The 24117-nt window shown below is 57.7% G+C and overlaps 3 protein-coding genes across 11 annotated transcripts in view; 2 read left to right on the top strand and 1 right to left on the bottom strand.

Moving 5' to 3' along the window:
- The window catches only part of IL4I1 (interleukin 4 induced 1), a 39299-nt gene extending 37940 nt beyond the window's left edge, over positions 1-1359 (top strand). For all 4 annotated transcript variants that reach the window (XM_033417261.2, XM_049703414.1, XM_049703415.1 and 1 more), the window contains one exon: positions 413-1359. In XM_033417261.2, the coding sequence (XP_033273152.1) occupies positions 413-1340 (928 nt within the window). In that variant the 3' untranslated portion in view covers positions 1341-1359. The remainder of the gene's footprint in view (positions 1-412) is intronic.
- Positions 1360-1625: 266 nt separating this feature from the next.
- Positions 1626-15444, bottom strand: TBC1D17 (TBC1 domain family member 17). Of its 2 annotated transcripts, none has more exons than XM_033417260.2 (17): positions 15195-15444; positions 14654-14752; positions 14373-14447; positions 9322-9445; positions 8333-8540; positions 7736-7862; positions 7474-7632; positions 6980-7108; positions 6800-6903; positions 6182-6276; positions 5609-5725; positions 5414-5514; positions 5236-5335; positions 3340-3437; positions 3057-3173; positions 2425-2511; positions 1626-2343 (listed from the first exon to the last, which is right to left on the bottom strand). In XM_033417260.2, exons 1-17 carry the CDS (start codon positions 15213-15215, stop codon positions 2146-2148), a joined length of 1959 nt encoding a protein of 652 aa, XP_033273151.1. In that variant the 5' UTR covers positions 15216-15444; the 3' UTR covers positions 1626-2145. The 2 variants fall into 2 exon arrangements, with proteins under 2 accessions (XP_033273151.1, XP_004286202.1); XM_004286154.3 differs by having other exon boundaries at positions 7736-7847; positions 15195-15415.
- A 90-nt stretch (positions 15445-15534) lies between these two features.
- On the top strand, positions 15535-23872 carry AKT1S1 (AKT1 substrate 1). Of its 5 annotated transcripts, none has more exons than XM_033417272.2 (5): positions 15535-15692; positions 19574-19959; positions 21060-21137; positions 21235-21404; positions 22818-23872. In XM_033417272.2, exons 2-5 carry the CDS (start codon positions 19581-19583, stop codon positions 22959-22961), a joined length of 771 nt encoding a protein of 256 aa, XP_033273163.1. In that variant the 5' UTR covers positions 15535-15692; positions 19574-19580; the 3' UTR covers positions 22962-23872. The 5 variants fall into 5 exon arrangements, with proteins under 5 accessions (XP_033273163.1, XP_004286204.2, XP_033273162.1 ...); XM_004286156.3 differs by lacking the exon at positions 15535-15692 and adding an exon at positions 16030-16334; XM_033417271.2 differs by lacking the exon at positions 15535-15692 and adding an exon at positions 16341-17264.
- The last annotated feature ends 245 nt before the right edge of the window (positions 23873-24117 follow it).

Genomic DNA, 24117 nt, shown 5'->3' with positions numbered 1-24117 from the left:
ACAGACGCCGGGGGGGGGGGGGGGGGGGGCGGGGGGCGATGGGGCGAGTACGGAGTGGGCGGGGCTGGCGGGGGGGGCGCGGCCTGTAGATATGGGGGCAGGGGCCCAGGGGGCGGAGAGAGGCGCGCTGGGTCCCGCCACACTCGCCCCCGCATCCCGGTTCCTCCAGGGGAAGAAAGGTACCTGGCGAGTGGCGTGGCCCTGAGGGGACGAGGCGGGGTTCCCGGGTCACACCGCTCAGCTCCCGGGCCTCGGGGGGCCATCGGGGACTGACGAGGGCGGGGTAGATGAAGGGGTGGGATTAGAGGCAAGCGGCAAGTGAGAACTGGAGCGGGGAGCGGGGAGTGTCTGGGGAGGGGCCGCTGCGGAGATGCAGGGCACGAGAGCCCGTCACGCACCCGCCCCGCCGCAGGTACAGCCGTATCGCGGGCGGCTGGGACCTGTTGCCGCGCGCGCTGCTGAGCTCGCTGTCGGGGCCTGTGCTGCTGCACACGCCCGTCGTGGCGATTAAGCAGGGGACGCACGAGGTGAGCGTGTACTTCGAGCCCTCGCGCCGGGCCCGGAATCAGAAGTCCTTGACGGCCGACGTGGTGCTGCTGACGGTGAGCGGGCCCGCGCTGCAGCGCATCACCTTCACGCCGCCGCTGACGCTCAAGTGGCAGGAGGCAGTGCGCGCGCTGCATTACATGCCGGCCACCAAGGTGTTCCTGAGCTTCCGCCGGCCCTTCTGGCACGACGAGCATATCGAAGGCGGCCACTCGAACACCGACCGACCGTCGCGCGTGATATTCTATCCGCCGCCTGGCGAGGGCGCGCTGCTGCTCGCCTCGTACACGTGGTCGGACGCGGCTGCCACGTTCGCTGGCCTGAGCCTGTCCGAAGCCCTGCGCTTGGCGCTCGACGACGTGGCGGCGCTTCACGGGCCCATCGTGTACCGGCTCTGGGACGGCAGCGGCATCGTCAAGCGCTGGGCGGAGGACCCGCACAGCCAGGGCGGCTTCGTGGTGCAGCCCCCGATGCTCTGGCGAACCGACAAGGACGAGGATCAGGAGTACGATTGGGCGGTCCCCCACGGCCGCATTTACTTCGCCGGCGAGCACACGGCCTACCCGCACGGCTGGGTGGAGACGGCCGTCAAGTCGGCACTGCGGGCCGCGGTCTTGATCAACGGCCGGACCAGCAGCTGGAACGACCCCCGGACCATCAACAGCATGGGGCATGTGCACGTGGCGCCCGCCCACCACCACCCGCGCAGCCTCGAAAGGGGGCGGGGCACCCACTCTCCAGCCTTACATGCCGTCACCGCTCCGCACACGACCCAAAAGAGGACCCAATATTAAAGTATTTTTGGAAACAGCAGTGTGGTCCCGCCCCCTCCCTGGCTCAGTCGCTTCCCCAATTTGCAGGAGCAAAACCATTAGCCCTCGCGGTAGAAGGGGCTGCGCCTATCCTGGAGCCCCAGAAGCTGTCCTACTTCTTCCTGGGCCGCGGGCTCCGTTTGGGGGAGTAGGAGGTACAGGATGGACACTGCTTTGCGCCACCGGTAAACGTTAATCACAGTGCCCCACAACGGCTGTCACGACACAGTGGGAACCTTAAGCAAGTAACAAAAAGCCCAGCCGACACTGGGTTAAACACGAGTTTATTTTTCTCATAACAAGAAGCTGGTAAGTAGGGCCCCAGAGGGAGCAGCCCCGCAGGCCCTTCCATCTCGGTTATGTCCGGGATGTGCCCCTGCACCCCATCCTCACTCCTCCAAAATCCCCAGACTCAAGCAGGTAAGGGAGCCCTGCCTCCACAAACCGCCACCACTCACCCGCAAGGGGCCTCGTCTTAGGCCTCACTGGCCGGGTCAGTGTCACAGTGGTCAGACATCGACTCTGCAGAGTGGTCAGAGGAGACCACGAGTCACCACCCCCTCTCGATCCAGAGCCAAGCCGGTGTGGTGGCCTCCCCGCTCCACCTACTCGAGGCCAACCAGATAGGAAAGTGTCAGTTTCAAGAAACCAGCTAAGAGAAGGGAGGCCTGGTGGAGAGCCCCGCCCCTCTTTGCGCCTCCCCTCCCCAGCCTCCGGGAGGGGCGGGGTCGTGGGGGGGAGCTGGATAAAGTGTCTGGTGCTGAGCAGGCCGCCTCGCCCAGCACAGTTAAGAGTCCGCACATTCCTCCTCCTCCGGCAGGATTTCCAGGCTGCTGTCAGGCTGCGGGACTGTGTCCACGGGGGGCGGCGGAGCCGGTGGGGCGCGGGTGGGCGACAGCGGCAGTGGGGAGGCAGGTGGCGATGGGCTCTGGGGCTCTGCGGGGGGCGCCAGGCCTAGGATCTCCTGCACGTTGTGGGGCAGCTCCTGGCGGGTTGGCGGGTAGGGAGCGAGAAGTCAGAGGTTTGCTGGGGGTTGGGGGGCTATCGGGAGGGGTCAGGGACTCACCCGGCAGGCGGTCAGCTGCCGGTAGAGGGCCTCGGCCCGTGTCAGCACGTCCTCCACGCTCAGCTTCATGGTCAGCTCGTTGATGTGCTGCGGGCGGGGGTGGGTCAGGCCTGCCTGCCTGCAAGCACCCAGCCACCACCGCCCCAGCACCTACTCTGTGCCTCGTGCTGGGGTACAACTGAGGGAAGACAGACCGGGCTGGCCCTCTTGGGGCTCACAGTGGAGCTGGGGGATCAGGAGAGGTCATGTTCTCTCCGGCTGCTTGCCAGGTGCAGCATTCAGGGAAGGAAAAGGGCACCGAGCCCCACCGCCACGGCCCCGCCCCATGTTAATGCACTGGGGCAGGGGCAGGTGGCCCACTCATGCATGGGCCACATGCTCTGTGAGGACACTGCAGGGAGCCAGGGATAATGGGGTAGGAGACAGACAGACCCCGTCTCCTGGCCACCGTGCTCACAGCTTAGCCAATCGTACTTTCCACAATCCTATTTTGAGTACCTACTACCGAAAGGTACTGTGGCACAGGGGCAGGGCCAGCCTCCACGGCGTTCACACCCAGATGATGTGTCTTCTCCACACAGGTCAGGATGGGCAGGGGGAGGGAGGGGACTGAGAGGGATCCACGGTCTCACCTTGAGGATCTCATTGGACCCGAAGCCTGAAAGCATGAGGGTGTCCCGCTCCATGTCCAGGATGGCGCAGGCCACCAGCAGGTGCAGATTGGGGCCAGGGAGCCCCGTCCACAGCACCTAGCAGTGCCCAGGGGAGGGGTCACTGCAAAGCCTCTGCCTCAGGTCCCACCCAGGTCTGCCCCACGCCCTGCCCACCTCCCACCAACCTCCCTGCCCCATCCACTGGCAGTACAGCCAATCCATTTCTCCTTCTCGGCCCTCCCACCCCAACTGGCTGGCTCACCTCCCACAGCCGAAGGACATCCGGGAAGGGGAATTCCCTCTTGAACCAGATGAGCAGCCACCGGAAGCAGAAGCAGAGAGAGCCAGAGTCCTGGGAGTCTAGGGGAGGACAGCGGTGGGAGAGGCGGCACTCAGCTGAGAGCAAGCTCAAAATCAACTCCAATCCTGCTCTAATTCACAGGGCGCCCGGTGGTCGGACTGGACTCTAAGAAGTCACCCTGGCTGTAAGAACCCGCACGAGTCTACGCAAGTGGAGGGACAGCTTCAGAGCGGGGACAGGGACGCTCAGCGCCAGCAGGAACCTTCCCATCCTGCCTTCCGGGCTCCAGATGAGGTGAGCTAGCCCCGTGGTCTCCGCTCTCATGTGGAAGGGAGGCAGTAAGACCAGTCCACTCAGGGAAAAAATCTATTCAACATCCAAAGCTGGGGGAGGTGTGAGGAAACTGGCCCTCGTGTACACTGCTAGCAAAAACGTAAGCTGGTAGAACTTTCTGGGAAAGCAGCGATGAAGACAAATGTTTCAAAAGATGTAAAAATGTGTACTTCACTGGATACAATATCACTTCTTGGAATTTAACCTAAAAAAATAACCCACGAATATAGATTCATCACGGTGAAAAGCTACAAATAACCTAAAAGTCCAGTAGGTCAGGTTAAATCTATTTTTATACATCATTAAGATGGACAGAACACCATGTAGTCGATAAGACTGATAATGTAGGGCTTCCCTGGTGGCTCAGTGGTTGGGAACCTGCCTGCCAATGCAGGGGACACGCCAGGGGACACGGGTTCGAGCCCTGGTCCAGAAAGATCCCACATGCCGCGGAACAACTAAGCCCGTGCGCCACAACTACTGAGCCTGCGCTCTAGAACCCACATGCCACAACTACTGAGCCTGCGTGCCACAACTACTGAAGCCCACGCACCTAGAGCCCGTGCTCTGCAACAAGAGAAGCCACCGCAATGAGAAGCCCGTGCACCACAATGAAGAGTAGCCCCCAGGGGCTTCCCTGGTGGCGCAGTGGTTGAGAATCTGCCTGCCAGTGCAGGGGACACAGGTTCGAGCCCTGGTCTGGGAAGATCCCACATGCCGCGGAGCAACTGTACCCGTGAGCCACAGCTACTGAGCCTGCGCGTCTGGAGCCTGGGCTCCGCAACAAGAGAGGCCGCGACAGTGAGAGGCCGCGCACCGCGATGAGTGGCCCCCGCTTGCCGCAACTACAGAAAGCTCTCGCACAGAAACGAAGACCCAACACAGCCAAAAAATAAATCATTTAAAAAAAACTGTTAAAAAAAAAAGAGTAGCCCCCATTCGCCACAACTAGAGAAAGCCCGCGCACAGCAACGAAGACCCAACACAGCCAAAAATTAAAAAATAAATTAGCTTATCATCATCTGCATTCAAAAAAATAGTACGAGCAACAGCAACTTTAACTTTCTTTTCTTTACGTGAATTCCCTGCATTTTTTATATTGAACAAGCAATGCAGTCAAATTTAAAAGCCGAAATGCAGCAGTCCCCGCCCCAGCAGCCCAGAGAACCAGTTTCCAATCCAGGCTCAGGGGTGACTGGAGATGAGAGCTGGTTGGAGATGAGGAGTGTGAGGAGCTGCGCCCAGGTCCTTCGTCTGAAAAGCCTGACAGCACACGAAGGAGCCACCTCAGCAGGCAGCGGGGGCGCGTTTGGCAGGGGTAGGGGGCCCACGTCTGCATTCGTTGAGGTTTTGCTCCAAACCACAGTCCTGCTTTTACATATCAATTCTGGGTTCTGTGGGGATGTTTCTCTTGCTTGCACCACGTCCAAACATCCTGGACATTGTCTGTGGCCACTCCCAGAGACTCTGCAGCAAGGTGTGTGGGCCCACCATCATCCCCTGCCTACCCGCCAAGACACGTACCCAGGAAGTCGCAGAGCGGAGGGTCCAGCACCCTCAAGAGGAGCAGGAGTTGCCCGAGTTGCCGCTTCATCGTCTCCTGACTCTCCTCAAAGTTCCCATGCTGTGGGAGGGAGGGCCACGTGAGGAGCCAGACCCCAGCTTTTGAGGGGGCCTGTCTCCCAGCCCTGCCGAGCCTCACCACGAGCTCCATGAAGCCACAGAAACACCAGAAGGCATCCACCTCGTTCTGAGTGACGTAGAGGATCGGGGAGAGAAGGTCACTCATGCCCTGGACGTAGCCTGTGGGGACATGGGGTCAGGGCCCAGCCGAGGCCTGCAGCGCGCTCCCCCTGCAAGGCCAGCCCCCAGCAACTGCCCCCGGGCTGTGCCGCACCGAGGTCAAAGTGGTACATGCAGTAGGTAAGGAGGATGTCGTTCAGCAGGCCCAGCCCCGGGTTCTCGGGGCCCTCGTAGAACTTGTTGTTCCTATCGGTGCGGCTCACATCTCTCTCTGTGGGGACAGGGGGCAAAGCGCAAAGGCGTGAAAGGTGAGCCCTGTCCCTGCCGGCCGGCCGCCAGCACACCTAGGCAGGTGTGGGTCATCCAGAGACCATCTTGAACGCTCTCACGTGAGGTACTGTGCTTCACGCTCACCAGCTCGCCACACCCTCCCAGCAGCTGACAGTTACTAAACCATCAACAGATGGGGAGACTGCGGCCCAGGGAGGTAGGATCACTTGCCAAGATCTCACAGTGAGTAGGTGGTAGATTTGAACCCACGGAGCCTGGCTCCCCTCCCGTGCTCCCCCATCCCCGACCCCAGGGCCACTCACCCCTGCTCACACCCGTCTCACTCCCCTCCATCCCTACAGATGGCCTTGCTCCTGCTCTTAGGGAGACAGGGGGCTCCCTCGGGCCCCTCCCAGCTGTTTCTGGTCTCACCATCCCACCCTTGCCCCCCACCAACCAATGAGGCTGCGGTATCCGTGCAGCAGTGAGTTCCTCCGCTCCTGCTCCGGGCTCACAGATTTCCACTGCAGCTTCATTCGGAAATACTCGTCCCTGAGGGGAGCGGAGGAGTGAGATGTAGGGACACCCCCCCCCCGCCGCCTCATCCTACAGGGCTCAGCCTAGCTCACCGCCCCTGTGCTTCCCCTTCCCCACATCTCTCATGACACACAACACCCTTGGGGGGTTTTTTTGTTGTTGTTCAAAGTCTGTCACCCCCATTGGACAGAGAGCAGCAGGGGCAGGACCGGGACACACGGCAGAGGCACAAGATATACCAGGAACGACGAGAGGTGGCCCCATGGGGTTAGGAAGCCCGCTGCAAAGCGGTGACCACTGAAACGGCACGGCGCCAGAATGAAAACGGCATCGGGGATGGGCTCTGGGCCCTACAGGGGCAGGGCCTGGCCCACTGCCTCTGTCCCCGCTGTGCTCAGGTCGACGGCCCGTCTGTGCACGCGTAGCGCGCCGGTGCCGGGCCGCCCACTGGGATATGCTGTTGATCAAAAACCTCCAGTCGACTCAGGAGGCCAGAGGCTGCAGCGCAGCAGGGCAGGAGCCACGGCGTCTCACTCACGTTTTCTTGCGCACGTGGGCCTTGTGCTCCTCGGCTGAGCCCTCCCAGCTCAGGTACCCGAGGAGGAACTTCCAGGCCTCGCGTCGCAGGCTGGGGCTCAGACCCTGGAGGGCAGAGGGCAGCTCAGACGGGCCTCCCCTTGGCTGCCCGCCGACCCTGCCCACCCACTCGGCTCCTCACCCCTGAGAAGATGCGGGCTTTCAGCTCAGGGACCTGCTGCAGGCGGCCCTCGGGGCCCATGCGGCGGGCCCACTCCTCCTCCGTGACCGGAGGCGCCCGCTCCACAGCCGGCCTCGGCCCTAGCTCCACCTGGGGGACACAGGACGAGTGAGCCCAGGGCCTCGGCCCAACAGCGTTGCCCAGCCCACCGTGGGCCACTCCGAGTCAGCTCAGAGCCCTTCTAAGTTGCACGGACGGACAGAACGTCTGGGGCAGGAAGCATCTCCTTGGCTGGGTCAGTGAAAAAGTCACCCCCCAAGTCAGGAAAGCCCCCCCAGTAATAGTAGGCACCAGGTGCACAGGCTACAAGCACCTTCCAGCAAGTCACTCATGAAACCCGATGAGGGCGATGCTGTTATCATCCCCATCTCACTGGGGAAACAGAGGCCCAGGGAAATGCAGTCCCATGCCCACGGTGACCGCCAAAGAGCAGCAGCGTCCACCCTGATACTCACACAGGAAATGACCTCAAACCCGGGCTCGGGTTCGTCATCGGGGGCTGGAGGCAGGTCAGGGGAGGCCCCCTCCTGGTGCGGCTGCAGGGCTCCGCGGAAGAAGTTGGTCACACGGGAGAAGCTGCTGAAGGTGGTGGAGTAGGGGTCCTGGAAGAAGCGCTGGGGACAGGGCCGAGGGGCGGTCACCGTCCACCCTCCCTGCCTGGCCTTCACGGCCCGCCCTTCCCTGCCCACACCGGCCAGCCTGGCGCTGGGGACTCACAGACACCACGTTGGAGCTGTCCTGGTCAAACAGCTGGAGGTGGTGGAAGGAGTTGGAGAGGGCCGAGGAGTCATGGGGGAAGACAAGGTAGAGGCGGGAGTCCTGCGGGGAGCTGCGGGCAGGGCATCTGGGTGACACACAGGCAGGGTGCCCGCTTTTTCCTTTTTTTCTCAGTGTCCCGACTGCCCATGGGGAATCCCTCATCTCAGGCCTGAGACCCCAGCTGGACCCCAGGGATGGCACAGGCCCCAAGGCTGGTCAACGAGGGCCTTCCACCTCCCTGGCCAGGGTGACTGACTCAGGGATAGGCCAACGAGAAGCAGCCCCAAGATGCTGCTGGAATGTGGGAAAGAGGTGCTTTCTACCCACCGGGGCCCCCAGAGAATGACAGCAAACTCAGAAAGAAAAAGAGCAACTCTTTCTGCACTCTGGGACCCGGGTCCCGCCTGATGTCAAACTGCCCTTTGATGTTGCAGTTACACGCGCCACTCAAGTCTCTTTTTCCTGCCTTTAAATCAGCCTGGGTTGTATTACTTTCACAGCCCTGAGGGAGTCAGGCTGCATCCCTGGAAGGGTGGGGCCTGGGACAAGGCTCACCTGGCCAACAGCAGGTAACGGCTGAGGACACGGAGCAGGGCGCGGGTGCCCCCGCGGTGGAAGTGCAGGGCGGGCAGGGAGCCTCCGGCCTGCGTGACCAGAACCAGGTATGCCCAGCTGAGGCCCGGCTTGGAACGGCGGATGGACTTGAGCTCCCCCAGACTCACGGAGAAGGCCCAGGAGCCCCGGGGGGAGCTGGGCTCTGCACCTAGGGGGACAGCAGCGTCGGGAGCAGGTGGGGGTCGGGAGGCGGGGGCGTGTGGAGCCAGAGGCGGCTCAGGCATCTCCTGAGAGCCCACTGCGAGCCAGCCCCAGGCCCTCTGGGAAAGGAACCCAGTAAAACTGGAGGGGAGCCTGGGGGATGCGTGCCTGCCCCCAAATCTCCCCAGGCTCCCCACGTCTGTCCCCTGCCCCCCCCAACCCTGCCTGTCTCACCTCCAACCCTCTCTTCACTCTAGACCCCTCTCAAGCCACAGCAAAAAGGCTGTGGTTTCCTAAACACACCCAGTGCCCCACACCTCTGGCCTTACCCCCGCTGCTCTCTCTGCGGGGAGAGAAAACTCTCAAGCGTCCTTCAGAGCTAGGCTGTGGCACCACCCGTTCCTGGAAGACTCCTCTGCCCCCTACGGGGTTAGATACCTCCTCTGGTGCCCCCAGCACCCTGTGCGACTCCAAGATGGCCCGAATTACCCTGTCACCCTGCAACCGTCACCGCCACAGCCTGGAAATTCCATGGGCAGGACTTACGTGGAGGTGCCCACAGCCAATCAGGGAGCCCGGCCTGATGAGCAAGGCTGCAAACGTCAGAGACGCTGGCCACACTGGACCTGGGCTGGGCACCGCCCTGCACCCCCCACCCACTCACCTGGGGCTGGAGGCCACTGTGGGTGGCCATCTTGACTGTGGGCAGCACAGCCCATGGAGCCATGACCACTGAGGGTAAGTCGTGTCTCCGCCTGCCCCCACCCAGGGGCAACAGTTTAGTCTACCTCTCGTGGGCTCTGAGTGGCGGTGCCGTGGCCGCACGGTGCTGATGACGGCCCAGTCGGGTTCATAGCCGGGGTCAAAGGTTGGTTCCTCCTCAGAGGTGCAGGAGTCTCCCCCACTGGTGTCCTTGGGGGAAGACAGGAAAAGAGACTGAGGGACTGTGGATTCAGAGTTTCCAGATCTGAGCCTCGAGGCCATCCTGGGAGGTAGCCCCATTGAACAAAGAGGGAAACTGAGGCACAAAGAGGGCACAGCGCTTGCTCTCAGGGTCGGTCACCCAATGCGGCCAGGGAATGGGCCAGGATTTGAAGCCAAGTCTCATGATGGCTCTAGCCAAAGCACCCCCACATAAAAAGCAGACAGCTAGGGCTTCCCTGGTGGCACAGTGGTTGGGAGTCCGCCTGCCGATGCAGGGGACGCAGGTTCGTGCCCCGGTCCAGGAAGATCCCACATGCCGTGGAGCGGCTAGGCCCGGCTGGGCCCGTGAGCCATGGCCGATGAGCCTGCGCGTCCAGAGCCTGTGCTCCGCAACAGGAGAGGCCACAACAGTGAGAGGCCCGCATACCACAAAAAAAAAAAAAAAAAAAAAGCAGACAGCTAGGCAGGGGTTGGGGTGCTTTGCAGTCAGACTGCCTGAGGTCGCTGTGCTTAAAATAAGTAGGTAGGAGGTACTAGAGTAACTCAAATCAGGACCACAATCAGATATGACTTCACACCCACTAGAATGGCTAGAATAAAAAGAGACAGGCAATAGCAAGTGTTGGTGAGAATGTGGAGACACTGGAACCTCTTACACTGCTGGTAGGATTGTAAGATGGTGCAGCCACTGAAGAAAACAGTCTGGCAGGTCCTCAAAAGGTTAAATGTGGAATTACCATATGACCCAGCAATTCCGCTCCTAGGTATACACCCCAGAGAAATAAACATGAACACCCACACAAAGACCTACACGTGAACGTTCACAGCAGCATATTCGTGACTGCCAAGAAGTGGAAACAACCCACTGTCCATCGAACTGATGAATTAACAAAATGGGTAGATCCATACGATAGAATTTTATTCAGCAATAAAAAGGAAGGACGTTCCGATAAATGCTACAATATGGATGAACCTTGAAAGCAACCTAAATAAAAGAAGCCAGTCATGAAAAACCACATAGAGTATGATTCCATTTATATGAAATATCCAGAAAAGGCAAATTTATAGAGACAGAAAGCAGGTTGCCAGGAGCTGGAGGAGGGGAGTACAGGTACAGGGTTTCTTTCGGGGATGATGAAATGTTCCGGAATTACACGGTGGTGATGGTTGCAAATGTGTGTGAATACTAAAAACCACTGAATTATGCACTTTGACAATTTTAAGTTTTCATAAAGCTTGAATTTTTTTGAGTCTGATGGTAAGTGAATTCTATCTGAATAAAAGAAAAAAATAGGTGGCTCGTATTTTGTTATGAAAATAACATGAAGTGCCCAGCATGGGGCCAGCTGGTGGCTGCTTTTATTGACATGAGCTCAGGGGCCTGTTGGGCAGATTCAGGGAAACCGGGCAGAGCAGGGCCATGCTGAGGGTCAGAGTGCAGTAAAAGCCGATGACGCTGGCCATGAGCCGTGGAGGAGGGCAGGGAGGGGACAAAATGTGTGAGGATTGCAGCAACTGTGAGAGAATTCACAGCTCGTGTGTCTTCTTCCTCTATGGGAAAGGCTAGAAAGGTAAAACATTTCCCAGGCTCCCCTGAAGTTGCGTTCCAGGCACAAGAGCCTACCAATCAGATGCACTCAGATCTACAAAGTGGAAATTGGATAAGGGCAACTTCCTGCCACTCTGGCTGGTGTTTGGCTGACAAGGAAAAAGGAGGAGTCTTATCTCTGTCTTCATCTTCCTGCACACAGAGCGGTAACTGGGGCAGCAGTGGGGCCGATTAGCAGCTCTGATGGTAGTATTCTCGAACTTGACAACTCCAATGACAGTCCCATTCCCTACAGCCCTGCCCTCACTGGATCGCAGCTCCCCTGGCAGGTCAGTTCTGCAGTGTCAGTCCTATTCCTCTAGCTTCTGTAAAAATTCTGTAAGCCTCGGGCTTCCCTGGTGGCGCAGTGGTTGAGAGTCTGCCTGCCAATGCAGGGGACACGGGTTCGTGCCCCGGTCCGGGAAGATCCCACATGCCGCGGAGCGGCTAGGCCCATGAGCCATGGCCACTGAGCCTGTGCGTCCGGAGCCTGTGCTCCGCAAGGGGAGAGGCCACAACAGTGAGAGGCCCGCGTACCACAAAAAAAAAAAAAAAAAAAAAAAAAAAAATTCTGTAAGCCTCCACGTCTCTGCATTTAACCCCTTGCTGCTTAAAGTAACTGGAGTGTTTTGTGACTCTTGCAGTAAAACCCTGCATGATTAGAAGGACTCAGACTGTGGGGCATCTGCTGGATATTCCAGACTGACAAGCCACTCCCACAACAGAAGCTGAAATATCCCAATATCCACTTTCCCAGCCTTCCCTGCATTTCTGAATGGCCTAGGGACCCAACTCTGGCCAGTGGAAGCTGAGGGTACATCCGCGGGGAGTCTGAAGAAGGGAATTCCTGATAAAAAGGCACCTACAGGAGTGAACACCCTATTCAGGTTAGCCTCTATGTGCTGTCAAGGGAGGACATGGTGTTTGGAACTGTGGCAGCCAACCAGGGCCATGAAAAGAAGACCAAGGAATGGCAGGGACACCTGTCCACAAGCTGCCAAACCAGCCCCTGGCAAAGCCATCTGTGCCCTCCCTGTTTTGTGACATGAAGAATTTGATAATTTTGCCAGTGTTTACACAAAATAATGATAATTAGTGTGTTGTCTGTCAAATGTTTGCAGCTCTCCACCCCTCGGGCATACAGTAGGATTACAGCTCATTGAACTCTACTGGCTGAGTGGAGACATGCAACTCGTTCTGGCCAAACGGCTGGGATATATCACTTCCAAGATGGACTGTTTAACTGCCAGGGAAAAACTTCTAGAGATCTCTTTCCCTCTGCCACAAGGAATGAGACCTTTAAGATGCTGGCTGCTCTAGCAGCATGCTTCCTTGAGTAATCATGATGAGCAGAGCTCTTTTGCCAACCTGAGATACACATGTAGAGTGAACAAAAACAGTTAAAAAGGCTGGAGCTCCAGCAGCCCTTCTGGACCAGAAGGCAGCCTTAAGAACAGATGCCACATGTTGAGGATTACAGAGCAATGTTGGAAGGAAGCTGAGTCATTGATAACATATGAACCTATACTGCTGACTTCTGGGCTTTGTAAAAAGAGAGAAATGAGCTGTTATCTTGTTTAGGTCGCTGGTATTCCTGTTTCTATTACATACAACCAAATGCAACTCCTAACTGACGCGAAGCTTTCTGGAAAACCTCTTGTTTTTACTGATAAAAAGGACAGATATGATTGGTACCCTGCTGGCCCCTTTTTCCTGCCTTAAAAGGCAGATGCAATGGCTGCAGCTGAAGTGGTCATTTAAACACCACTAGAGCAAGCACAGTAGGTTCTCAGCAATCCAAGCCTTGATGTCACTAGCCAAGGACAGCAGCCTCATACCATTTGGAGTCTTGTGAGGTGAAAGAAACAAACTTGTTTGCTCACTGTGTTGTCAGCTCAGTTTTGTGTTCCTTGGAGCTGAATGTATCCTGAATTTATATGTGTCCTTCCCATTGATGCCTGTCTCAGTGGGTTTCTGTTATTTGAAAGTAAGAGCGCCAAGGAGGACAGCAATATTCTCAAGAAAGGCACTCAGACTGCCTGTGAGGTTGGTGAAAATGCAAAATCCTGGTTGCTGCTACTTCAACTTCCATAGGGGAGGCTCTGGAATCTCCGTTTGAAACCCCATGGCCCCAGCTGAGGCTTCATCCTCTCTTCCTGGCCCGTCACACTGGCCTCCTCCCCGACCTCCCAGCCCCCAATCTCCCTCCATTTGGTCCTTCCATCCATCTCCCACATGATCCCACAGATGGGGCTTTCCATACCCATACCTTTCCCCTCCCAAGGCTAACCTTGGCCCCCAGGACAGGGTCCAAGCTTCTCAGCCTGGCATTTCAGGCCCAACCATCTTTCCAGCAAAACCCTCTAAAGAGATATCCCACGTTCCGTTCTGCCCTGAAACACCCTTCTTCCTCCTGTCCCTGAAATATATTGTTTTTTGGGTTTTTTTTTGGCCGTGCTGTGTGGCATGTGGGATCTCGGTTCCCCAACCAGGGATTGAACCCATGCCCCATGCAGTAGAAGCGCAGAGTCTTAACCACTAGACCACCAGAGAAGTCCCCGCTGAAATATATTCCTGCCTGCTTCTCATCTCTAGAGTCCTAGCTCAAATGTCTGCTCCCCAGAAGGAGACGTGCTCTGGAGTCAGTATGTGTGGGTTCAAATCCAAGTTCCAGTACTTCCTAGCTTTTCTGACCTCAGGAGAGGATGAGAGGATGAGGTTTCCTCTCATCGTGCCTCAATTTCTCAAAAACAGAATGAGGGGTGAGGGAGGACTTAGGCAGTGTCTGGGTTGGATTCATCTCTGGGTCCCAGCACCATCCAGCACAAGGGCCTGACAAGGAGACATCTGGAAATGAGAAGGGCGAGGTCTTGTACCCGGGGAAGGAAGGAATCCTGGCGAAGTGGATGAGTAGCCTCTGTCAGGTCTTGTTCCCTCTCTGGACACGATGGCAAGACAGCCCAAGAAAAAATGCCACACTCCGTCAAGTCCTTATGGGCTGAGAGCCCGTGGAACCTGAATCCACAGGCTGAGTTGTCCTCTTGCACCCTGGCAGAGCTCTCCCAAGAAGCAAAGGGGGTGAGGAGGCAGGCAGCTACCCCCATGGCCACAAATCTCATAGTGTCTACTCTCTTTCCGTGAATGGGCATCTTCAGCCGCATTTCACAGAGGAGACAAAAGTGAGTGACAGAGAGAACTTAGGTCCCAACCAGGACCACACATGCTCCTAGGGTAGGTCTGGAATTGTATTCAAGTCCTTCAAATGCTTTCCACTGCCCCGACCTAGAAAAAAAGCAAGTGGAGAAAGGGGAAGCAAAGGTAGCCTACCTTCTTGGAGAAGAAGATTTGGGTGGAATCTCCAGCCTCCTCTACAGGAGCCCAGTGCAGGAGGACGTCATTGTCCTGAGGGAAAAAAGGAGGGGTTGGGAGTGCTTCCCTCCAAACTCCCCAAACCATATTTCCAAACTTCCTCCCAGTTCTGGACCCTCAGCCTTAGAAAGCCACCTCTCCTTCTTAACCTCCCGTTGCTGACCTCCACACTATACTCCTACAGACGCCGCCTCCCTCCCGCTCTAGGCCTGCCCGAGCCCTGCTCTCTCCCGGCCTACCTTCTCCACAACACGGATGACGCCGGCGATGAGGGAGTCCGGGTCTTGGTGCTTCTTGGCACTGGTGTGCAGGTACACGCCTCCTTTCTCAAATACCACCTAGGACCGGGAACCATTGAGGGGCGGGGCCCAAGCGTGGGAAGACACTCAGGGGGCGGGGCTCAAAAGAGAGCCAATGGGAGCAGACCCGGGGGAAGAGCTATTCACCTTGGGGGCGGGGCCCAGGGTACATTTACCTAGAGGATGGGGCCCGGAGTGAAGCCTGTATAGCGCCAGGCTTCTCTGGCACTCCGGAGGATGGGGAGGGGAGAAAGGGGGAGTGCATTCCAAACTGGGTGAGCCGCAGGGGGCGGGGCTAAACGATATGGGTCTCCCAAGGGCAGTGGAAAGAAGGGTGACAGCGTGTTTATTAAGGGAATGGTGTGCTTGTTAAGGAGGTGCTGGGCTCCCAGAGTCCCTGCAAATCCTGAGAAAGAAGCAGACCACCGGAGGGCGGCGTTTCGCATAGACGGAAGCGAAAGAACGCGTCTTCAGTGCTTACCCTGTAACCGGCGCCCTCCATAGCCGCGGCCGAGACCTCACTGCCCCGGCTCCCTCCTTTTCCGAGTCAGCGTGCTGTCACATCCGGATAGGAGACTCCCCTCAAGCCCAGACAGTGGTGACGTCCCCATCTGTTCTAGAATAAGAATGGGTGTAACCATTTTTCAGAATGGGGTGGTTAAACTTGAACCACGAGGTATCAAGTCACGTCACAGACGCTAAAGGTGGAGCGGCCAGTGCGCAGGCGCAGCAAAACAGTCCTAACGTAGAAGTAAACAAGCGGGCGGGTCCAAGAGCTCCACCCCCTCGCTCAAACTGGCTTGGAAAGGCCTACTCCTTTCTCCATATTGTGTACTGGCATCGAAGCCAAAGAGATGCCATTTTGCTCGAGGGCACGGGCAAGGCCGGTCAGCTGCGGCCATGTTAATGCGGGGCAGTCCCATCTCTCTGCGGGGCGCGAAAGCAAGGTCCTAGAAGAGAGAAACGGTTAAAGAAAAAGGTGAGAGGAGCTGTACATCACACGAGGCCCCGAAGGACTCGGGTTAACGGGATGAAGCCGTCAGTATCCCCGGGGACGAAGCGGTCCCAGACGAATTCCTGAGTCACCGTCGAGAGAAAGCGTTCTGAGCCGCCATATTGAAGCTGGGCAAACCGAAGCAAGAAAGGATGCCATGTTGGATCTTTGCCAGCCTTGGTGCTGAGGGAGCTAGGTTGGAGAGAGAGCCCATATATACATTATGGGCAAATGATGCCAGGCTGGTTGCCATGTCATTAACGGGCCCTGCTTTCCACCAGTTCTGTGGAAGAGGTTATTATGGGGGAGGGACGTTAGGTCGCTTGCATTAGTATACTGTGGTCCTGAGTGTGCGTGTGCATTTTCCCCATATTTCTTGGGGAAATGTTTCCGAGCAAGCTGAAGCTTTTTTTTCACCATCTTTCTTATGGGCACCCTGCCGTCGCCATTGCTCCACTGTGATCCGGCGAAGCCCCCGTGGCCGCCATGTTGGTCTCGGGCAGCCGAGATAAGGGAGGCGGAGTGTGCAGAGTGGAGGCGGGCCAACCATGCGGAAGTGACGCAAGGCACCGCCATGTCTTTTGAGGGCGGCGACGGTGCCGGGCCGGCCATGCTGGCTACGGGCACGTGAGTGGAGGCGGCGTTGTGAACCGCGGTGTGGGGAGAATTTGGCCGTCCGGAGGAGAGGGGTGCTGGGAGGGCGAGCCGCTCGCGGGAGGAGTATAGCCAGCGTAGGTCAGAGGGCAGAAATCGCCCAGTGACCCTACGCTGAGCGCTGGAAAGGTGTCGCCCGCGGGAACCGTCGTGTCTGACCCGAGGCAACGCTTAGACAGCCTTATCCTCCGGTCTCTAGACCCACTAGGATCTTTACTTTGGCCGTGGACCATGTCCACAGGGTCGGGGGGTTACTCGGTGGGGCTTCGGGGCGCCCCTCACCCGTCCAAAGGCGGGACTTCCGGTCCTGGCCCCCACCTGGGCGGGCTTTCCTGTTTTCTTCCTAGAGAAGTGGGTCTTTCTCTGGACCCCCTGGCGAAATGGGGATTCTGAGCGGTAGAGAAAGACCCCGGACATTCACCTGCCCCCGGCCACTGGGTGCATCCTCGAGTTCCTCCCACCTTGGGGCGGGGGAGGGGTTTACTTCCAGTTTGACAGGTGGTGGGAGGGGACTTCGCTAGCATCCCTCATTCCTTGGGGGGCTTTTCCTCTTTCCTCATCTCTTCCTGGAGTCACTTTCCTCACTTCATCTCCTCACCTCATCCTAAAAGGTCAATCACCTTACCTGTCCCTTCCTCCTCCTGTGGAGAACAGGTCTTACCTCCCTCTCTCCCTAATCTTAAACACCTCCATTTGGGGGGAGGGAGGATCTTCCATCTCTAAGCTCCTTGGAAGATACAGAACTTCCTCCGGAAGCTGAAGGAGTGGGAGACTCTCCTGTGGGGTACTTGGCTTGGCTACTCTCCTGTTGGTCCTGGCAACTCTCCTGTTGGGTAACCGACGCCAGAGAGCTCCCAAGCCTTGGCAGAGAGAGCTGCGTGAGTCACCCTTCTCCTCTTTGAGGTGTGTGGGACCCTCATGACCCACTCACCCCCACTTCACTCTTTTCAGCTATTCTAAGCTATAGGAGTTTGATCTACTCTTAGAGATGTTGTCTAAGAAAGGAGTTGAATCTTGGTGTCCCAAGGGAGTGAGAGCCCCCTGGCCTAGCACTACAAGGCTTTGTGACATTGGACCAGTCATTTCCCTGCCCTGAGCCTCAGTTTCCTCCATCAGATGGGGCTGACCCAAGGAGTGGCTGTGAGACCCTGTGCAGCTCCCAATTCTGTTGGCTTTTGGAGTCAGGCAGACAGCAGTCTCACCCACTTCTGCCCTTTCTAGCTGTGTGCCTTCTGGTCAGTGCCTTAAGCTCTCTGAGCCTCATTTTTCCCATCTGGACTAGGAGATCATAAATCTTTCCCCATAAGGTAGGCAGGATGGCATTTGGGATTAAGAGCAGGTTGCCAGATCCAGGTCCCAGCTGTCCATCTCTCTAGCTAAATGACCCCGGGCAAGATACTGAATCTCCCCAGGCCTCCATTTGCAACTGTAAAGTGGGGTGATCATAGCTCCTCCCTCACAGGGGTGGTGGGAGGGTGGAATGAGATTGTTGATGACACCCTCGGGTCCCTGCCTAGCCTGTGGGAGGTGTGGTATAAACCTGCTTCAGGGTCTGTCAGGACTGGTACTGGTTGTGCCTCACTGCAAGGGCTTTGTACTCGGTGAGCTTCAACTGTCTCATATGTAAGGTAATAGCTCCCACCTTTGTGGGTCAGGTAGGAGGGGAGATGACAGGTGCAGAGCCCCTGCACAGAGTAGGTGCTTAGGAAACACTGGCTTCTATGATCTTGAGTCACAAAGGGCCTGCGAATCGAAATCAAACTTCTGTGACCCTAGAGGGCTAGATCACAGCCCTGCTTGAATCCCTGCAGTGACGGGGAGCTTGCTGCCTCTCTGCGGAGGCTCCTCAGCGGCCCAGCAGGCCCAGCTCAACCACTGGTTTACAGGGAGAAGACAGGCACAGAGAAGGCCATTCAGTGGTGCAAGGTCACACAGCAGTCAGGGCAGGAAGCCAGGCCCCTTGTCCCTTGTTCCTCTCACCTTGTAAGGAGATGGATCCAAGCAGACTGTCTGCTTAGGGCTGACCTGTCCTGGGGCCACAGATCACTGACCTTGGGTTGCTCATATTCTGATGGAGGAGGCAGCCAGAGGTACAGCTGTCACAAGCTCGTGTGACATGAGCTATAGTGGAGGTAGCCCAGGGCATTGTGGGTCTAGGGAAGGCATCTGATCCCTACTGCGGGTCAGGGAAGACTTCCAGAGGACCTGCTGGAACAGTCTTGTAGGAAGTGCGAGAGCTTTGTGGGCAGAGGACAGCTGGCACCCCATTTTCTGCTCGACCCCCGCTCTCTGAGACCTACCATGTGCTGGGCAAGGCTGGTGTCTCAGAGATGAATCTGACGCCCACACTGGCTGGGGAAATGGATGTGGATCCAGGCAGTGCTCCCCAGAGGGATATGTGCTAGAACGGGGGTCACTCAGACATTGTGGGAGCTCACAGGTGGGGAGGGGCCAACCTGAGCTCTGGGTGAGTGCAGGAGTGACAAGTACATGGAGGACAAGTGGTCCCGGTAGAGGGGGTCCACCTTGACTGAAGGAGCGTGTAAGGATATGAGGCCGGGGGCAGGCCCTCCAGCGCCGGGCTAAGGGGCTGTGACCTTGTCCTGGGGATGCGGGGGAGGAGCAGAGGCAGCTGCAGGGGTAGAAGGACCCCCTGGGGGGCTGTGTGCCAGCTGGACTGGAGGCTGGGGCAATGGTCCAGGGCAGCACCGTCCATCAGAAATATGATCTGAGCCACCTGTATAATTTCAAATCTTGTATGAGCCACATTAAAAAAGTGGAAAGAAAACAGATGACATTCACTTTCACCCTATATTTTATTTAGTCAGCATAAATAAATGTGATCATTTCAACATTTAATCAACTTCAGATTGCTCATGAGATATCTTACATCCTACCTTTTTGTGCTAAGTCTTGCAAACCCCGTGTGGATTTCACACTCGTGGCACCTCTCACTTTGGATCAGTTACAGCTCAAGTGCTCCCTAGTCACGTGTAGCTGATGGCTTCCATGTTGGACAGGGCAGGGCCAAGAGGAGAGAGCTGGGCTGCGGGGATGAGGGATGGGGCTGGGGGGAAGATGCGGAGCTCAGCTGGGATCAGGTGGAGAGGAGAGGTGGGGGTGGAGTCCAGGGACTGGTGGACACACGGGGCTGGGTGTGGACGGCGAAGTCAGCGAAGCCTCAGCCCACTGTGTCGTGCTCTGCCCCGCAGGGCGCGGATGGCGTCGGGGCGCCCCGAGGAGCTGTGGGAGGCCGTGGTGGGGGCTGCCGAGCGCTTCCGGGCCCGGACGGGCACGGAGCTGGTGCTGCTGACGGCTGCGCCCCCCCCGCCCCCCCGTCCGGGCCCCTGCGCCTATGCAGCCCACGGTCGAGGGGCCCTGGCCGAGGCTGCCCGCCGCTGCCTCCACGACATCGCCCTGGCCCACCGGGCAGCCGCCACCGCCCGGCCCCCCATGCCCCCACCAGCACCGCAGCCGCCCAGCCCTGCACGGAGCCCACCTCGGCCTACCCTGAGCAGGGAGGAAGATGAGGAGGATGAGGACGAGCCAACGGAGACAGAGACCTCTGGGGAGCGGCTGGGTGTCAGCGATAATGGAGGTGAGAAGGACAGGGGCAGGGGCCGGGGGGGGTCCTGGTAAGTTGCCTCCTCAGTGGGTTTTTCTGGAGGGGTACAGCTGGCCTGTCTCTGAGCCCTAATGTTCATGTAAGCTGCAGGCTTGCCTGTGACTCACTCTGTGACCTTGAGCAAGTCATTTCTCTTCTCTGAGCTTCAGTTTCCTTCCATCGTGTCTGAGAGCCAGCTCTGTGCTGGGAGACGCTGGGCACAGAGAAAGCCAACTTGGGGTCTTTTCTCTAGGGACTCTGGGTCTGGCCAAGGAATTGGAGTCCTGACATGAAGCAGTGCCCTGTGGAGGCCATGGCGGGGGAGGGAGCCTCCTGAGCCAGGAGCATGAGTAGAACAGAATTGTTTCCAAATCTGGGGTGCCTAATGCCTGTGAGAGCAAAGACAGGAGTTAAAGAGGAGTCAGGGGTACAAGCAACAGCTGAAGAAGCAACTGGCTGCATTGGTGGAAACGTGGAGGTTGGATGCTTCCCAGAGACTGCGCTGTAACATTAGGGCTTTGAAGAGTGAGTAGGAGTTCTCCGGCAGTGGGTGGGTGGGGGACTCAATAAGTAGTTACTCATTTGTTACTGTTACTACCAACGGCTGACTTCCTCACTGTTGCTGGAGAAACCCTCGTAGGATTAAGGGCACAGACTCGAGCCAGGTGGCCTGGGTTCAAATCCTGGTGACACCACTTACTAGATTTGGGACTAAGCGCAAGTGAGTTAATCTCTCTGTGCCTCCAGGTCCCCGTTTGTCAAACAGGGATCGTAATCATCTCATATTTCTCTCAGCCTGTATTTTGAGTCGGTTCATCCCAAACAGATCTTACAGATTTCATGTTCGTCCAGCCAGTTGCTTTCACCTGGGGATGTACCAGATAGAGAGAAACTGGATTTATTTCTGCCGAAGGCCAGTCAGATAACCAGGGGAAAGGTGTTCGTGGCAGAGGGAATAATTATTCCAGAAGCCCCGAGGCTTAGCAAGGGCCTGGCCAGTGTGGGGAACGGAGAGGCGGTGGCAGTGGCCGGAGTCTCGAGCGCATGGAGTCCAGCGGGACTCAACTGGTCCGGGCCTCTAATGCCATCCACAGGACTCTTTGTGATGGATGAGGATACCACGCTCCAGGACCTGCCCCCCTTCTGCGAGTCAGACCCTGAGAGCACGGACGGTGAGTGTCACAGGCTGTCCCCATCCCTGGAGAGGGGGGTGGGGAGCTGGGAGGAAGGCAGCTGAAGACAGAGGCTGAAGTCCACCTTCTCTCCCAGATGGCAGCCTGAGCGAGGAGACCCCCGCTGGGCCCCCAGCCTACTCAGTGCCCCCAGCCTCAGCCCTGCCCACACAGCAGTACGCCAAGTCCCTGCCCGTGTCCGTGCCCGTCTGGGCCTTCAAGGAGAAGAGGACAGAAGCTCGGTCATCTGATGAGGAGAACGGGCCGGTGAGGGGCAAATGGGAGGTGGGGAGGAGGGTGTCAGGAAGGGCTCAGAGCTCTCTCCTCCAGGAAGCCCTCGGACGTGGATGCCACGTTTCTCAGGATTGATCCTCCCCTCCTACTCATAAGGCTGGCTCTTGGGCTAGAGCGCTGCAGTTTTAACTATCACAGCCTTGTAATGTGCCCCAGTGCCTTGTAGAGAAAGCAGCCTCTAATTTCCAGGAACAGTACCGTTTATAGAATACGTGGTCTGCGCAGGGCACAAGTATTTTAGTATCCCCTCCAGATTGGGAAACTGAGGCTCAGAGGGGTCAGATCACCTTCCACCCTCACCCCACATATTGCTGGCCCCTCCTGGAATTTGTGCCACCTCCCTTGTCCTCTGTTCCTCCCTCCCACACTGTCCTACACATGGAGTTCCTGGGCTGGCCTGGGTGGGTCCTTATCTCCCATCACTAAAGCTCCCTGAAGCAGAGGGGAAACTGAGGCACTGAGATACACATGACTTCCTGAGACTCAGCCCGTAAGGGGCAGCGCTGGGATTGGAACCTAGCTTACTTCTGGAAAAGAGCTATGGACTTGCAGGGAGGAGGCCTTGCATCCCATGGTTCCCCCTCCCTATGACACCTCACAGCGTCCTCATTTATAGACTAGCAGGGTCCATCAGCTGCTGCTGTCCTTGTTTATCACTGGTGGAAACACAGTTAATTAACTGAACCTTTGAGGCCTGAGTGCTGGGTCCTGGGCTGGCCTCTGAGAGGGCCCGGGTCCAGCTTCTGTTCGTGGCCTCTCCCATTCCGCTGGGCGTTAGGCCCAGCTCAGGGTGACAGGGGCCTTAAGGGAGGTAGTGCTAGGGCTGGGGCTGCAGGCAGAATGACAGGACCCCTCCTCAGTGGAGACTGACAGTGAGAGGGCTCCTTTCTCTACAGCGCTGGTGACATGGTCGTTCACCCTTCTTTAGCAATCACTGTGCTGATTATCTCAGAGCCTGTTATCAGCCCCGTTTTTCCGAGGGGAGACTGAAACCTAAGGAGGTAAAATCCCTGTTGACAGCTAGTGGGTGGCAGAAGCCTGCTTAGAACCTGACTGAATCCCGAACCCGGATCCTTAGACGTGAGACCCTCTGGGTGCACACAGCCGTGATGGTCAGCAGACAGGCAGCACTTCCACTATGTGGAAGGACGGCGGTGAGACAGGCCTTTGTGTGTGCACATAGGAGGCGGAGAATGGGGGGGGAGGAGAGGGGCAGGAAGGCTCTTTGAGGAGGTGGTGTTTTGAGTTGGGTGGCAGAGCCCTAAATGGAGCAGGACAGGGTGAAGGGCCTTCCTGGCCGTAGGCATCGCAGGGGCAAAAGTGCTAGGAGAGGACCTGGAGCCCAGGGTGTAGGCTCTGACCCCGGCCGTATCGCCGTTCCCGCAGCCCTCCTCGCCGGACCTGGACCGTATCGCGGCGAGCATGCGCGCGCTGGTGTTGCGGGAGGCCGAGGACACTCAGGTCTTCGGGGACCTGCCGCGGCCACGGCTCAACACCAGCGACTTCCAGAAGCTGAAGCGGAAATACTGAGGTCCAGGGAGCTTCCCGGCCCGGCGTCCGCCCCACCCCCACACTACACCCCTGCCCCGCCCCCGGGGCCCGCCAATCCGAGTCAGATCCGGGACCGGCCTCCCGGACCACCAGGATTGACCAGCCCCTGCCAACCCCCGCCGCCCTTCCAGCCCACGACCGCCCCCGCGCGGATGAGCGATGCCTGTGCAGTTTCCCGATTGGGTCTGTTTTCTCTCTGCCCAGCGACAGATTCTTTCTATTAAGGGATTGTCTCGCTCCCCGATCGGGACGTGGCTAGTTGGCCAACTTCGTCGTTTTCCGCCTAGCAACAAGGGCTTTGCTCGCACGGCATTGGCTCCATTCCTGAAAGAGCACAGTCAAGCTCCAGGATTGGGTAGTGGCCCTCGACTTCAGCACGGTGAATGGGCAGCTCCTTCACTTGATTGGCTCGAACACTGTAAAGGGCTTGACCAATCTCCCGAGAGAGCCATCACCCTTCCTGAGTTCCCCCGCCTGATTGGTTCCACTTCTGGGGGCGTGGCCAACCCTCTTCCTGTGCCCAGGATTGGCCTGTGGCCTTAAATTTACGTTCTTTACACTACTGGGGCTGGGGTCGTCTTTTGCCGAAGTCCTGACAATTGTCCCTCTGGCCCCCTCAGGGATGGCCCGATCCTGTTCCTGCGTTTGACACCCTCTCATTGGTTCCATCCCACAACAGCCTGCCAATCAAACCCGTCCTTGCATCCAGGACGTTACCAGCTCCCGCCCCTCTCCCCCCACCCCCACAGGTGCCTTAAAGGGCCCTCGTCCACCCAAGGTGGGGGGCAGGGGGCCTCACTCTCCGGCCCTGGTGTGGGGGAGAGAGTGGGGGGTCGGGATCGGGAGTTGGGAGGGGCGCTCTGAGATTAAAGAGTTTTACCTCTGACAAATGAGTCTGAGGTGTGTTGTGGGTATTCATTTAACATTTTCTGAAGCCAAATTAGCAGCGTCTCATTGCTTCTCAGTGCAACGCTGGGAATTGGACTCGTCCCCATTTTACGAACAAGAAAAGAGAGGTTCATGGGGTGGGAGGAAGGATTCCATTCCTTCCTCGTATGATCGTGGAGTCCCAATCTTCAGGGCTTTGAGTGTTGGGATCGGAATAGTTTAATGAGTCAGTCTCCTGAGCCCACAT

This window comes from Orcinus orca, chromosome 20 (assembly GCF_937001465.1).
Source record: "Orcinus orca chromosome 20, mOrcOrc1.1, whole genome shotgun sequence".
Taxonomy (NCBI): Eukaryota; Metazoa; Chordata; class Mammalia; order Artiodactyla; family Delphinidae; genus Orcinus; species Orcinus orca.
This window is presented reverse-complemented; position numbering and strand designations above follow the sequence as displayed.